The 14,274-nt window shown below is 40.4% G+C and overlaps 1 protein-coding gene across 5 annotated transcripts in view; it reads left to right on the forward strand.

Annotated features, from left to right (window-relative positions):
* Positions 1-4,359: 4,359 nt before the first annotated feature.
* The window catches only part of LOC123472445 (glutamate-gated chloride channel-like), a 39,109-nt gene continuing 29,194 nt past the window's right edge, over positions 4,360-14,274 (forward strand). For 3 of the 5 annotated variants that reach the window (XM_045173983.1, XM_045173984.1, XM_045173981.1), the window contains exons 1-6: positions 5,337-5,562; positions 7,632-7,842; positions 12,056-12,156; positions 12,474-12,604; positions 12,700-12,767; positions 13,221-13,290. In XM_045173983.1, the coding sequence (XP_045029918.1) occupies positions 12,089-12,156; positions 12,474-12,604; positions 12,700-12,767; positions 13,221-13,290 (337 nt within the window). In that variant the 5' untranslated portion in view covers positions 5,337-5,562; positions 7,632-7,842; positions 12,056-12,088. Of the gene's footprint in view, positions 4,636-5,336; positions 5,563-7,631; positions 7,843-12,055; positions 12,157-12,473; positions 12,605-12,699; positions 12,768-13,027; positions 13,085-13,220; positions 13,291-14,274 lie in introns of those variants that run through there. The other 2 variants (XM_045173982.1, XM_045173985.1) reach the window with 2 other exon arrangements.

A 14,274-nucleotide genomic window follows, 5' to 3' on the forward strand; every position in this document is an offset into this window, starting at 1 on the left:
GCCGTGTCGTCGTCACGGGGCAGGGAGGAGGAGATGGGAGTTGCTTGGTTTTCCTGCGTGCTTTCAACAGAGAGGGAGGGAGGCAGTTTCTTGGAAGCGACGGCGACGCCGCGCTACGTTCCTTTTTTTTGGCTTCATGCTGCGTCGACTGCGCCCTGGCAAACAGCATGTAACGCAGTCTATATACGAAGAAGATACTGCGTTCGTCTTTCTTCCTTCTCAATCCACCCCCTTTCCCCTACAATCTTCTGTCTGTCCTTCTATTTTCTCTCGAGCGGGGATCGATCATTTTTCACTCTGAACCAACAACGCCGTGGGTTACACAGACAGTCGTCTGCAAGAAGTGCGCATCTTGCCAAAGAGAAAACGGAACACTATAAAGAGCAGTCATAATAATGATTATTATTTTTTTTTATTTCGCCACTTTATCGGTGTGTATATTTGAACTCTATTTGCTTGCTTTTATTCTAATCAGCACTTGGCTGGAGTAAATTGAAAAAAAAGGGGGAAATTAACAGAGTAAAAAGGTATAGGTATATATAATAGAAACAAAAAAATCGGACGTCTGACGGATGAAGTTTCGTGTTGATGGAATCTCCGTCACTCTCACGTCGCACGTTTTGTTTGTTTGGTTTTTTTTTCACTCATTTTTTGGTGGGGGCACTGGTTTGACACTTGCGCCTCCTACCCAATGACGGCCGTCTCTGGCTAATCTAGTTTCTCGTCATCTTTTTAGAAAATACGGGGGGAAAAAATCAACGACGATGACAACAGCGACGCTGATGGCTTTTGTGGCTTTCACAGTCTCATTTTTCTTTTCTTTTTTTTTCGATTTGTTTCCAGTCGTGTTTTTGTTGGCATCGCCAATAGAACAACTTCGTATATAGACACCAGCGCGTTGAATCCCCAACCATTTTTCGTATATAAATGATGCTCTTTTACGCGCGCTTCATTATATATCCCTGCGACGTCCCGACGCCCTCACAGCCACGCTGTGGCTCTTGTGTCGTCTTTTATTGATCTGATGTTGTGATGAGTCGATAAGATGGGAGCCGTATATCAATAACACTTTAGCATTCACCTTCGTCTAATTCGCACTGTCCCCCGCAAAAGCAGACCCGCAATGTTTATCTTTATATACACGTTGGAGGTGATATAGTATAGGCCTCTATATAAATGAATCGCAGCACAAATAAGATTTGATACTGGTGTTATTGGCAATGTGTTGGCATCTCTTATTTTGCAGTCGTCCCAGTTGATTAAATATCCGCCGCAAATTGAATATCTCCAGCGCTGGATTCAATAAGCATTTCTCTTTCGCTTCGATTTGTTCGTTACTATAGTTGTGGAAGGTCGAAGAAGGCTCTTTACATTCGACCAACCACCACATCCGTAGACTTAAAAAATATCCAATCGACAAGTGAAAGGAAAATGAGATTTCTCGTTTTGTCGATCTTCTTTTAGACGACGGCCGCTTTCCTTAGCCGCCGGCCAAAGAAAAATGAATTGGATCGTCGCAATTCAACTAGAAAGGTGCCAATGAGAATTGCCCTAAAAAAAGAGAGACACGCAAACGAGAAAGATATTAAGCCCCCCTATATCCTTGACAACCCATGCCTTCAATTTCTTATTTCTTTTTTTCTCGCCCATCTCATCATGCGATGATTTTGATCGAAAATATGGCGCAGAATCGTGTCGACAGCTTTGTAGATGGAAAGGGGGAAAAATTGCAGTCAGCATGATGGGAATATAAAAGAAAAAAAAAAAAATCCAGTACGACTTATATAGAGCCATGACGACGGGCGGCGAGTTGCCAGCAGCGACCGATGACGACGACAGAGCTTCATCATTGCTAATATTATAACGACGCTTTTCTTGTCGAGTCGATTGCCGTGTGTTGTGAAAGGGGTGCGGAGGAGACACCCTCGTACCGTACACGCACGCACTTTTTTTTTTTCATCTAAGAAACACACACACAAACGTGTGTGTGCGTGTGTGTGTAATAGGGGTTGGGCTGATTGTAATTAGCTTTCATCTCTTCAACTTGCGTTGGTTGTCCTTGACATTTGGTCGTTACGTATATAAATTGTATGCCTTGTTTTGGTGAGCAGATTTCGCTTTTTGTTTGACCCGGGTGTAATGAATGAATCATGTCTATAAAGGTTTATAGCACCGTAGTTATTTATTTATTTATTTTTGTCAGGTTGTAGATTGTATTAATATCGCTGACCGAAGCTGCTGATGTTGTTCCGTGTTGACGATTTGATTAGCGCGTTTGTGCGGGTTCCGTATGTTGCCGTCAGATCCGTTGCACTTCTCTTTTTTTCTTAAGGCTATTTTCTTCTTTTTTTAAAATTATTATTATGGTGCAATAGGCTCTATTCTATACAATTCCCGAACGATCGCTCCAGTAGCGATTCGACTCACGTTGGCAATACCAAATAACAACAACAACAACAAAAAAAAGGACAACAAGGAAACTGTACTACGTTATATATAAATATAGATATTTTTCAAAGAAAATGGGCCAGGAAAAATTCGATCTCAATGTAGCTTATTGATTTTAGGAAAGGGAAAAAGATATTTTCCAGGCATCTTTGGAACGTGATGCCAATTGAAGAATAGATATAGCCCCCTGTAGCTTTCACGGCCCCACGTCCCCTGCTGACTTTCTCTTCTCTATACATCTATTCTTCCACTTTATTTTCCTGCCTTTGTGTGTTTGTCCGTGGTTATATCATTCCTGTTCGGGATCGCTGGGTAAGGAATATGGTACTAGTCGTGACATCTATTGGTGTCTACCGACTGCAGTACTACTAGACTAAGCTGAGCAATCGTTTGTTTATGCATTTGATCGAGTCTCCATTCCGCAAGAACCACATTTTAAGAAATCGCATGTAAATCCTTTTCTTTTTATTATTCCATTGCATTTAGTAGATATTTCCTGAAATTTTCTCATAGCCGTATCCGTATAGAAAATTTCAGGAAATATGGGCTGTATATAAAATCTAATAACTTTAAAACTAATTCCCCCTCCCAAAAATCTTTTACTGGGTTTGTAGAAGAGAATCAGCTCTTTAATATAAGACAAAAACGGAAGAGGAGGGGATTATAGATAACTAACGGCAGCGATTTTCGCTAAAGCCGTTTCCCCGTAAGCTCTGTGTTAAACACGGAAGCGGTTTTTGGGTAGTAAAAAGGGAGACGGAACTCATTTTTCGTGTGGTGTTTCATCATTTTACAAGTTAGGGAAATAAAATTTGGCATGCATGTAGACCAATTAGTATCAAACAAAGTTCATTTTTTAAAATTTCTATTTTTTTGTATTTCATTAGACTAAATTACAATACAAAAATACACATATTTTATAATTGAAATTAATCATACTAAATATTAAAATTTCGAGGGAGGGTTTTAGGAGAACATTGCCAAGATTAATATTAATAAAGCTCATGTAGAAAACAAAACTTTGCAATTTGTTTTGGGTTAAAATGCTATTCCGACTGGACTATAGAACCAATCACTACCACAGCTATCAGACGGCACATTTATCCCCTATTATTCTTTGTGAATTGAATTTCTATACAAACCAAGTTTGGAACACAAATTTTGATTAGAGAGTTATACTCTATGAACAAAAGTCCGTCGAAGGATCATATCAATTTTAACTATTAAAATTTACTTGATGGAAGGTTGAGTAAAATGCGATGTCTGATACACCAACGCATAGCCAGAGGAAATTCAGTATTTATACAACGTAAGGGACAACAGAAGAGTTATCCTTTTTTGGTTGAAGAACCCGGTTAAAAAATCCAGTTAAAGATCATCCATCGCTCATTGGGTTCAATCTTAGAACCTCTATCCTATTGGCAGAACAATAGGAATAAAGGGCTTGTTCTTTTTTTGGATGTCCGACGTGGATCATGCTGAAACACAATGAAAATTTAGATTAATAAATGCTCGGTGCCTAATAATCCTCATCTGTGGTTGCAAGGTATTATTGTAGTAAACATTAAGGTTAATTAGATCATTAATGGGTTTTTAACTTTACTGGGTATGCAAATTTGCATAGATGAGTAAAGTTCATTTTAATCTCAAAGTTTTTTGTTTTTATTCTTATTTTTATTTACTTATCTCCTATCTTTATAGGCTAAAAGCGAATGGGGTATTTGTGGACGGGATTTGTTTCCCAACACGGTATTCCGCAATTTATCTCCACGTCTGACCGAATTATCGATAGGTAGTGTGGAAAATGTGTTTTTCTGACAAATTTAAATCCTGCAACGTTGCACATCTCGAGAATTGTTTTTAGTTTTGCCGCGCACTTTGTAGACACTGAAACAATGCAAGCCCATACACAAACTGGCGAGGTCATTTTAGTCTTTTTGTTGGCAAGAGCCAGAGCACAAGCTGTGTGCTTGTGTTACATTATTACTTGTTCGTTATGTAAAAAAAAAAAAGAAGAAAATGTGAACTGATCTTTGATGAACAAAATTTTGGCATGAATCCTGGTAAATTTGCTTTCCAGCTTTGTTTTGTGTCGCATATCATTCTGGCACATTCCTGTGACTCTAATGGCCGCCGTCTTTTTCCACACACTTGGTGACCAGTGTCCGCGCCAATACATCGTTCTCGGTAAATCCGTTTTACTCTTTAATTGTTATTTGTGTCTACTCGATTTGTACCTGTAAATACCAAAATGTCGAAATCCTGTTGTGTAGAGAAAGATTTTGTTACATTTGATGGTATTTCTGAGCTCTCGTTGCATTAGCTACGTTCTAGCTACCGAAGCCAACTATTTTAAAGTGCATTTTTTATTGCTGTTGGATCAAAAGTTTTTGCCAGGTATCGATTTTACGTGGTTAATTAGCGTATGTGCTGTTGTCTTCCATTCTATTGAGGGAAACAGGGTGATATTTTTCTTTTTCTTTCCTTTTGCCTACAAGCCATTGATCATTTTCAACCAAAGGTGCTTCGACGAGACGACTAGGAAAAGTAGAATAGAGTTCATCTCGAGTTTTTCATAATTTTCTCTAGATTCAATTCTAGAATTCACGTTCAAAGGGAAGCCAATACAAAGGGTTTGAACAGCATGTGTTGATCTTAATTGTAAAAGGCGCATTTACGAGGAAAATTTTGAAGGTAGTTAATTTTCTGACCACCAGATGGTCTGATCGCTATCAAAGCCAACTAGAGGAAGGTCAACACACACACAGAAGAATATGGAGAAAAGGGCAACCACGACTGCGCCGGATCAGGATATAGCTTTGGCTGAGGGTTAGCTGGATCATTCCGCCGACAGGGGGAAGAGTTTTGGCTCGGCTATGGACTCAAGGAAAGAAATACGAAGAGATAGAGTTGAACGCAGGACGAAGGTGGCTGTTTTCTTGCTTCACTGTTGGGTGGCATCAGATTCGACAACCCTTTGATTTTTGACTTATCCTCGTGCGGACTGGTGGTTGACCGCAGCAACAACGGCAGTGTCGCATAGACAGACGATAGATCAGAAAGAAAACTAGCGTTGTAGTGTCGGTGGACATTGCGACAATCGCCAGCTGACAGGTAAATTTCTCGTCAATTTTTGGGTTTTGTTTAATAAAACAAAAAACACGTTCGCCTTCCCGCGCACCGTGAATGTTAGAAAGGCGGTGTTGATCTTTTTCGCCGAACTGATGCGGATTACAAAACTGACGTAGCGTAATGTGATATTAAATGTAATAGGATCTAGAAGAATCTTCGCGAATTGAAAAATGCGTGTTTTTTTTTGTGCATCTGCCGAACGCGTGTTGTACGTCTATATCATTGATGCATCTTCATGCATATCTCATGATCGATCCGACCGTACGTCAGTAGCCAAATCCTCTTATTTTTTTCTTTCTTCTTCTTTACAATGCTCAACAGCTTGTGGCTTTTCTACAATTTAGGACATTCGTTTTTTTCGACGCTCGACCCTGTCACCGTCTGTACAGCAGTCTAGACTTGCTAGCTAACTTATTATTGCGAGTCTCCTGTACGTCTCGATGTTGAGCTTCATCGACATTACGCTGACAGGCTCCTTCTTTAAGCAAGGCACGATTTGTCGGTGGCAAATCAACAAGGAACGTTGATTCGTTGGCTGCCTACGTGTTTGGTTTCTTTTTTAATGTCTTTTCTGACTTCTTCTATCTCTTTTTACACATTGATCTTCCTTCGTAAGCCTCGCATTTTTTTCCTCTTATTATCCGGTGCAGATATAGTAGAACTCATGAAAGAGAAAGTAGAGGAGGCCAAAGTATTTTTTTTTTCTTCCCTTCCAGGATCGATGCGAGGATGGAGAGAAAAAGAAAAGGTTAGGAATCAAAGTTCGGGAGTTGCGCGAACAAGGAAAGCTCCCAGACAGGAGCTGTTGAAAAATAAAAAAAAGTTTGAAGTGCACTAAAGCAAAAACTAACGTGACTACTCGTTTTCACCCCACGTACACACACTCGCATCTTCACCAACAAATATATGGGATGGGAGGGGGGTGGGGTTGATGTACTAAACAGAAACTTTCTGTCACTGCAAATAGTAGTTGCCAAAAACAAAACAAAAAAAAACAATTATTTATTAATAATTTTTTTTTTTTTCTTTTTTCAAACAGATATTAAGTTGATACCGTCCGGCTGTGTTAGTGTCAAACATGTGCCGCGAGTACCTACTCTTTTTATGTATAGATTTTGTCAGGATTCTGTCGCGTGGTATTTTTAAATGTCATTCTCTCTTTCTATTTTCCATCAAGTGGGGAAAAAAGGACACTCGATAAAGAATGGAGTGGGATGAGGGAAAAAGGTGGATATGATCCAATATAAAGATCCGACATGTCGAAAAGGGAAAATCGTAAACCGCACTTTTTTTTTTAGATACAAATATTGCTTTACAGGAGACAACATGTTTCTCTTGTTTCCGCTTAACGTAGTAAATATATTTTGCCTTTTTCTTTTTCCTTTCTTTTTGTTTATATTTATCATTCTTTTATGTAGTTTAATACTCTATTCGATTGTGTTCCGCATACGCCGCGTCGTCTTCTTTTGAATCCGGCGTCTTATGCGGCTCTCAAAGAAGGAAAAGGAGGAGCAATATATTGACGTGATCCTAGAAGATGCGAGATGTTGGGGTACGCGCTAGAAATGGAATATGTTACGGTAATAATAACAAACACACACAGAGCTATCATATGGTTTAAATCCGAAAGCCTCTTGTGTTACTATGTACTACAGCATTAGTTTCTGTGGACGAGAGTTATAGCGGAGAAGAAAGAACTTGCGGACAAACATTTCTCTTTTGGGTCTCATTTCGCCTTACATGTTGTGTGTTTATTCTTCGCGCTCTGTGAGTGCACACACACACACTACATCTAGAACGACAAAAGCATTGTCGCCTGCGCGCACGTTATCACGCCCGTCAGTCTTGCGAGAAAAATCGTTTTTCAATAGACGGAAAATGTGGAGAAATAAGAAACATATGAAGAAAAGAGTCATAAAAAGAAATAATAGTCATGCGTCAGTAAAAGAGGAAAAATAATACTCTGTTTTTTTTTTTATGTTTATAGTACGGAGCAGTGTTACGTAGATGCCTATGTATTCCTACCTAATGTTGAAATGTTGTTCTATCAGCTGTTTCGCAGAATCTTTCGGGACTGCAGAGCGCAGACGCGCAGCCTCCCCCCTTCTTTTGATCATCTGGGTTGCCTTCGTCTTCCCCGGCGAAATCTATACAACACTCGGTTGTTCATCTCTAACAAGACGGTCGATCGGCACAAGTCCCAGCGCAGTATATCCAAACAACCATCCAAGATATCGTCAACGACCATCAGCGCCTTCTAAGGTAGGACTAGAAAACAGTTTTGTAAATCGTAAATAAGACAAAGTATCTGTTCACATAGTCGAGTGGACATTGCGCATCACGAGCGGAATATTTTCAGTGCGCACATCAATTATTCCTCCGTGGAAAACTTCAAAAGGATATTTGTCTCGTAGGGTTCAGTTGTTCAGCTAAATCGAAAAAAAGCCGGGTCTTTCAATCATTTTCCTTATTGCTTTTTTTGGCACTACCCACACACAAGCAGAATACTATTCTTTTTCGTTCTCTTTTCCGTCCTCCATTTTTTCGTCCTATTGCACACCGAGCTTATCTTCAATCTGAGTGACAGCGTCGGTGATGATATAGCCTGCGATGGAATCCAGCCAACGAGTACGAAATGAATCCTCCACTACATACGAAGGAAAACCAAACCGGGACTTGTTCGTCCAACCTCTTCTGTTTCGTGTGTCTACTAATCTTATTCCGCTGCAGATACTCGCCTTCTACGACCAATCAACTGCTTTCAATGAACTGCTGGAAAGAAAAAAAAAACACCAACCGTGTAATACGTTTTGGATAGGACATCTCGTCTGATGTTTCTTTGTAGATAGTTTTCGTAATGGAGTCTAAAGCGTGGACTGTCACACTGTGTGTCACACACTCCTAAAAAGTTAATGATATTCTGCACAGGGCGGCACGTAAACATACTGCGAAAAAAAAAAAAGAAGCTTTGATCAAAGCCAAAAAGATTTTTTTGGCCGTACGCGAGTCTCTTTCGTAAGTTTGCCCGTGTTGAGTCTCTACCCAAATCTGGGCGATGATCATCGACGCGTCAAGAGTTTTTTTCTGGATTCTCCACTCTCGCTTTAATCTACCTCTTCTAATCTTTGGGATCGAGTCGAGTGCGGGAGAGTGTTAACAGTTGCATCGTCCCATCTTTATTGTCTCCCCGCTGACGTCGCCTCCCCGACAAACGTCTTTTTCATTGAGGGTTTCTAAATAAAAAATAAAAAACTCGCTGTCGATTGTGAAGGAGACCATTAATGATTGCACGATCATCTCAGACGTACAAACTGGCATCATGATGCTCCGGGATTTTCTGGAGCCCACCGTTTTATTTATTTTTTTTTTACAACTTTGCCACCCTACTTAACGGAAGTGGTCGTATTCTTTTTTTGGCTCTTTTTCTCCTTCTCGCTGATGACAATTTAGATGGCAGATTTTTTTTTTTTATACCGGCGGGAGGTTTTCCCGCTGCTGGCACAAGATCACTGAGACGTTCGTATCACGATCGATGTTCAAAGTCGACCAATAAAGCGGATTTATGCTGCCACTTTCATCCGCTTCCGCAGCCAGTCAATCCGTATACTGTCGTTCTATCCCTATACACACACAGTATTTCTAGATTATTTTTTTTTTGTTGGTGTTTTTATCATCGCCGAAGGGCCTTATCCTAACGAGTTTTGCTGTCACGCTGCGGTGGTCGATCTTTTTCGTGATGTTGCTGACTTTGCAATTCGTTCTAGATGGACATTCTTATAGACGAGATAAAGAGTGCCTTGTTTTTAATGTAGAAGGGTGATGCAATATTATCCTTTGTAGGGTTGGCTGGCCGTTGATCAATCAAAGAGAATCAAGAATTTATGTTTTGATGTCGAAATGATTTACTGCTCAGATTATTATTCTATTCGATGGCAAGGGATGACTGCGGAATGTCATAATCGAGATAGTGGTATCTAAATTGTGATGCAATCGTTGCGGTACCACATTGCCAAAATATTTTTTTCGGTTAGGCTTATTCAAAAGGACAACTGACTTCAATTCGCCGCGTTCTTTGATTAAATAATAAAAATAAAAAGATGCTCTGCGGTAAATTGTAGAGATCTTGAATTCTTGAGGTCGAGACAACAATTTCCGCATTTTGTCTCGTGGAATTTCCATGTAAAAATCGATTCTTCCTTGTAAATAAAATATTGTGCCGTTTTGCATATATTGTCAAAATATCTGCATTGAACATAAAAATGACATTCGGCTCAATCCGTTGCTGCCCCCAATTCGCTTCATCGTGGTCGATATCCAAGCTGGTCCAACGACTGGCTTCCCGCAAAGAAGGCCAACATTTTTCTTTGCGTCCGGCTGCCCCATTATTCCCTTTACAAAGACGACGGCAACCGGGAGGGGACCTTTTTGTACCGGGGCTGCTAAAGAACCAATCGGTTGAAGTATATAAGACGGCAGAGAAGGCGGAACACAAAAAAGATGGAGTTGTTTTTGTTCCTTCGTCAACTTTTTTTTTTCGATGTACACGTGACGGTCGACTAAAAATGAATGGACAGCAAAAAAAAAAAAAAAAAATTTCATCGTATCGACTTTGTAATGGCGATCGATGGTCGTTGATTGGGGTCCCTCTTCACGATACTGTCGAAACTCTTTCTTATTGCATTGGAAGCACGCTCTGCACCAACAATCAATTCGGGGCATAGAGCAGCTAGACGGACTGTGCTGTCATCAGTAAACCACCATCATTTCAATTGAAAGTATAGTAGAAATAACAAAATGTGCCATATATATACGGTATGTATTTATTTTCTTATGTCGTGTCCAATCGAGAACAATCAGTTGAAAATGGTGGCAAATGCCCGTAGACGATCATGGAGGCTGGCCTTTTGATGATGGTGTTGTGTAACGAAGACGGGCCTGCCCTCCACGGATCAACTTTCTGTCTAGCTTGCAACATCAGTAGCAGAATCTCCATTAGTGTCGACAGGCTTTATATAAAAGAAAGAGGGAAAAAGAACAAAATTATCTGGTACCATTGACCTGGAACACAGTGTTGGCAAGGTGCCCAGGGCATGCTCTCTCCGTTTTTTTCGTTATTACTATACATATATACTCTCTTTTCTCGATTTTTTTTATTTCTTTTCCGGCCTTTTTTTTTGCATCGTGCAATCGGTTCCTCCTTTTCACTTCGTCTAGCAGAGCTCGCGCGTTCTTTCTCTTTCAAGTGAGGCGCGCATGGACCATTTTCAATTCTCTTGAATCTCTTACAGTAGATTCCTTCCGGTTGACGGATGGCTTTTTCAGCAGCTCGTTTCTTATTTGCCCTGCTCCGCTGCTATTCGATCGCTGCGTGTCTGTATCTGTACATACTGCAGTATATATAGATGTATAGTTTTCTATTTTACATATTTCACATCACTACGATGGTTATTTACTTCACACTTGGCTTTTTTTCTTGTATTTGTATTCTCCCTGTTTTCTGTAGGCAATTTTTTTTTATTCATCGCCTAGTAGCGACTTAAAAACGAAATTAAAACAGCCTTTTTTAGTAAAAAAAAATAATAAATACTTTTCAAGCGAAAAATTGTATAAACAAACAAGTAAATGTAAATTAAACATCCTCACGTTTGCCTGCGTGGCCTCTCTGTGTTTGTCTCGTGATAACAGAAAATCGATGATTCCTTCGGGCACAGAAAGGCAATTCAACTGTCATGTTCTTTTTCTTCTTATATTCGTTCTTTTGTTTTTTATTTTAACGTTTTTCTCCCATTTCTGATGACGATGGCTGTCGTCGTCAACTTCCCGGAACGTCGACCGAGTTTCATCTCTTGCACACCAATGACGTATACTCTCGCGGATGCGGAAACCAATGTTATCACTGTGTTTTGTTTTTTTATTTTTCTTCGTCTTTGAAATTCTCTGGGGTTTCTTCTCTATTGTTTTTATATGGGAATTTTCTTTTCTGTTTGTTTGTTCTTCGCTTGCCGCGTAGTTCCGCTGTTTTATTCAAGTCCTCGTTTTTTTTCCCCCTCACCGTTCGTTTGACGAATATCTTTATTCCTAGAGATTTAACAGACCGTTTAAAAGGATCATCCACTAATCGTTTCCGACTTTACGGTAACACCAAAGATTAACGGATTAACTCGTTTTTGAGGATTCTTACTGTTGCATTCAGCGAATCGATCTCGCACCGATGTACACTTTCTTGTCTGCGACCAAACTTTGAAACTCGTAACGAGTCGTTCGTTTCTTCTTGATAAGTTGGCCTTCAAAGAAAGAACAGAGAGATCCACCGTTTCAATCTTTTTGTCTTCGCGAAATGTCGCGGCATCTGTGTGCGTCGTGTGAGTGGGTTGAACATTTTTTTGGGGCCATTTTCTTTACGTATAGCTGGACTTTGTGAGAAAGTTTTTCGATCAATGACTGTGACGTGCTTCTTTTTAATCACGATTTCCAGGAAAAGGTGCCATAACGGTCCAGCAACGCAATAATGACAACGACAGCTTATATTCTGGCGCTGCTAGTCGTCTTGTCAATTTGTTCCTTACGACAGTCTGGGTACGCAAATTTTCGTTTTATGCTTAAAAAAGATACCAGCGGCTGACCTCTGAATCAAGGCTGCAAAGAGCCTTTCTTGATTTCTTGATTTGAAAAATATTGATGTTGCCCTGCAGGCCAGTAGGTCTTCGGCTGTGAAAATGAAATGCCATTCACGGTCGAAAGCATTTTTCAGTTGATGTCGAGACGATGTTGAGTAGAACTCGGATCGATGATTCCATTTCCTTTTGCCTCGTTCTCTACAACTCTATTTCCTTTCCATCCCCCCCCCCCTCTTTTTTATTTTTATAACTTGATGTGCGGCCTGTGGCGTGCAGAGCCAACCAACAGCAGAATGGAGCCAACAAGAAAGTCAATTTTCGTGAAAAGGAGAAACAGATTCTCGACAAAATTTTGGGGCCGGCTCACTACGATCGTCGAATTCGGCCTTCGGCTGCCAACGGCACAGGTTATTCAACACATTTCTAGATACGTCGTTATTTTGTCTTTTTTATTTCTTGTTTATGGACGTGTGCCCTTTACATTTGCCGTTCGTTATAATAGATGGACCCACCATAGTCGACATCAACCTCATGTTTCGTGGCATATCCGACATCAGCGACAATAAAATGGTAATCTTTTCATCCTTATCACGGCAGTTTATTTTTTGGATTTGTTATGTTATGAGTGTGTAAAGCAAATCGAAGTATGTATTAGAATCGGTTCGGCTTATTGCGAGTCTCGTGCCAGACAGCTGATGGATGTTTGTGGGCTCTTGAATCGGAAAAGGGAGGCAACTCCGGAAGGGATACAAGTTGACTATTTGCTATCCCATCCATTTAATTGTATATCCGACGGCGTAAACACATTCGACAGCCATTGCTTTTGTGGTCGATAATTTGATGCGGATTTTGTTCCTTCCCCCTCAACACACAAATCCAAAGTTTATGTACGCACCTTTTATGGTTTTACGTTGCGACTAACGTTCTGGTCTTTTCTGACGACGTTTATGTCCATCTTTTTACAGCTACTCTGCATCCAATTCTATTATTCTAAATAATAATTTATTTTTTTCTTTTCAACAGCAATTCAGTGTTATCCTGACGTTTCGAGAAGAGTGGCTCGACGACCGCTTGAAGTTTGAAAATATGCAAGGTAACATAAACCACTTCTCATATTCCATTTCGCTTGTGTTGCTCGTCCAACAATCTAATCAAGGCTCGCGCTAATGACGTCTCTAAAAAAAAAAAGTTGCTTCATGGAAGACCCTTCCGCAGTGGATGTGTTTCTCGAATCGGTTTATTTCTTTTGCTGCTGCGGATCCTTGTCTCGAGTGAGCGGACAAGTGCCCCTCACTCCCCTCTTACAACAGGATAGGGAAGGGGCCTGTGTACGAGAGGGCATATATTCCAGGTGGATCGTTCTCGATGGGGGAGTGCCAAATCTACCACCTTATATACCGGATGCCCTATGCAGGTCTACTGCCTACCGCATATCTCCTAGTAGAGTATTGATTAGACAAGAGAAAATCTCTGCAGCAGCTGCTGAATCTTCTCTGCAGCAGCTCGCTCGCAGGCGACCGTTTTTCCACGCGTTTGGCCGCAGACGTTTCTCCCCTGAACGAATAGTCGATGAAACGGAAAAAAACGAACGCCGCTCCTATTCTTTTCCATCCCCGTTAACATGTCCCTATTAGGGGGATTCGTTGTTGAGCTTTATAGTGCATTTAGGCTAGTTTACGGCCGTGTTTAGCTCGTTGCCGACCTAATCCGTAAAACAAGAGAAGGCAGATTTTCCAGCAGCTCATGGCAGATTCTCAAGTGAAGTTCGTTTTTCGGGGAGCACCGTTAAATTTGTTTAAATTAAATCTTCTTACGTCTGTTGTTATATCGTGGACCCTTGTCTTTTCCATGCTATTTCAACTCATTTAACAACAATGTTTAAGTATCTTTAGAACTCGTCTTCCTCTAAGTTCACTGCTGTCAACGCATTGTGAAAATCAAAATATAATGAGTCTACGTCGCTAGGATCTCTCGATCGATAGGTCCCCAAACAGTTAAGAGTTTGTGCTCTGTTATATCGCGTAGTGTATAAACAGTAGCTTGATAACCAAACGACTACGAAATATGGCTTGTTTTC

The sequence above is a fragment of the Daphnia magna genome, linkage group LG5, assembly GCF_020631705.1.
Source record: "Daphnia magna isolate NIES linkage group LG5, ASM2063170v1.1, whole genome shotgun sequence".
Classification (NCBI taxonomy): Eukaryota; Metazoa; Arthropoda; class Branchiopoda; order Diplostraca; family Daphniidae; genus Daphnia; species Daphnia magna.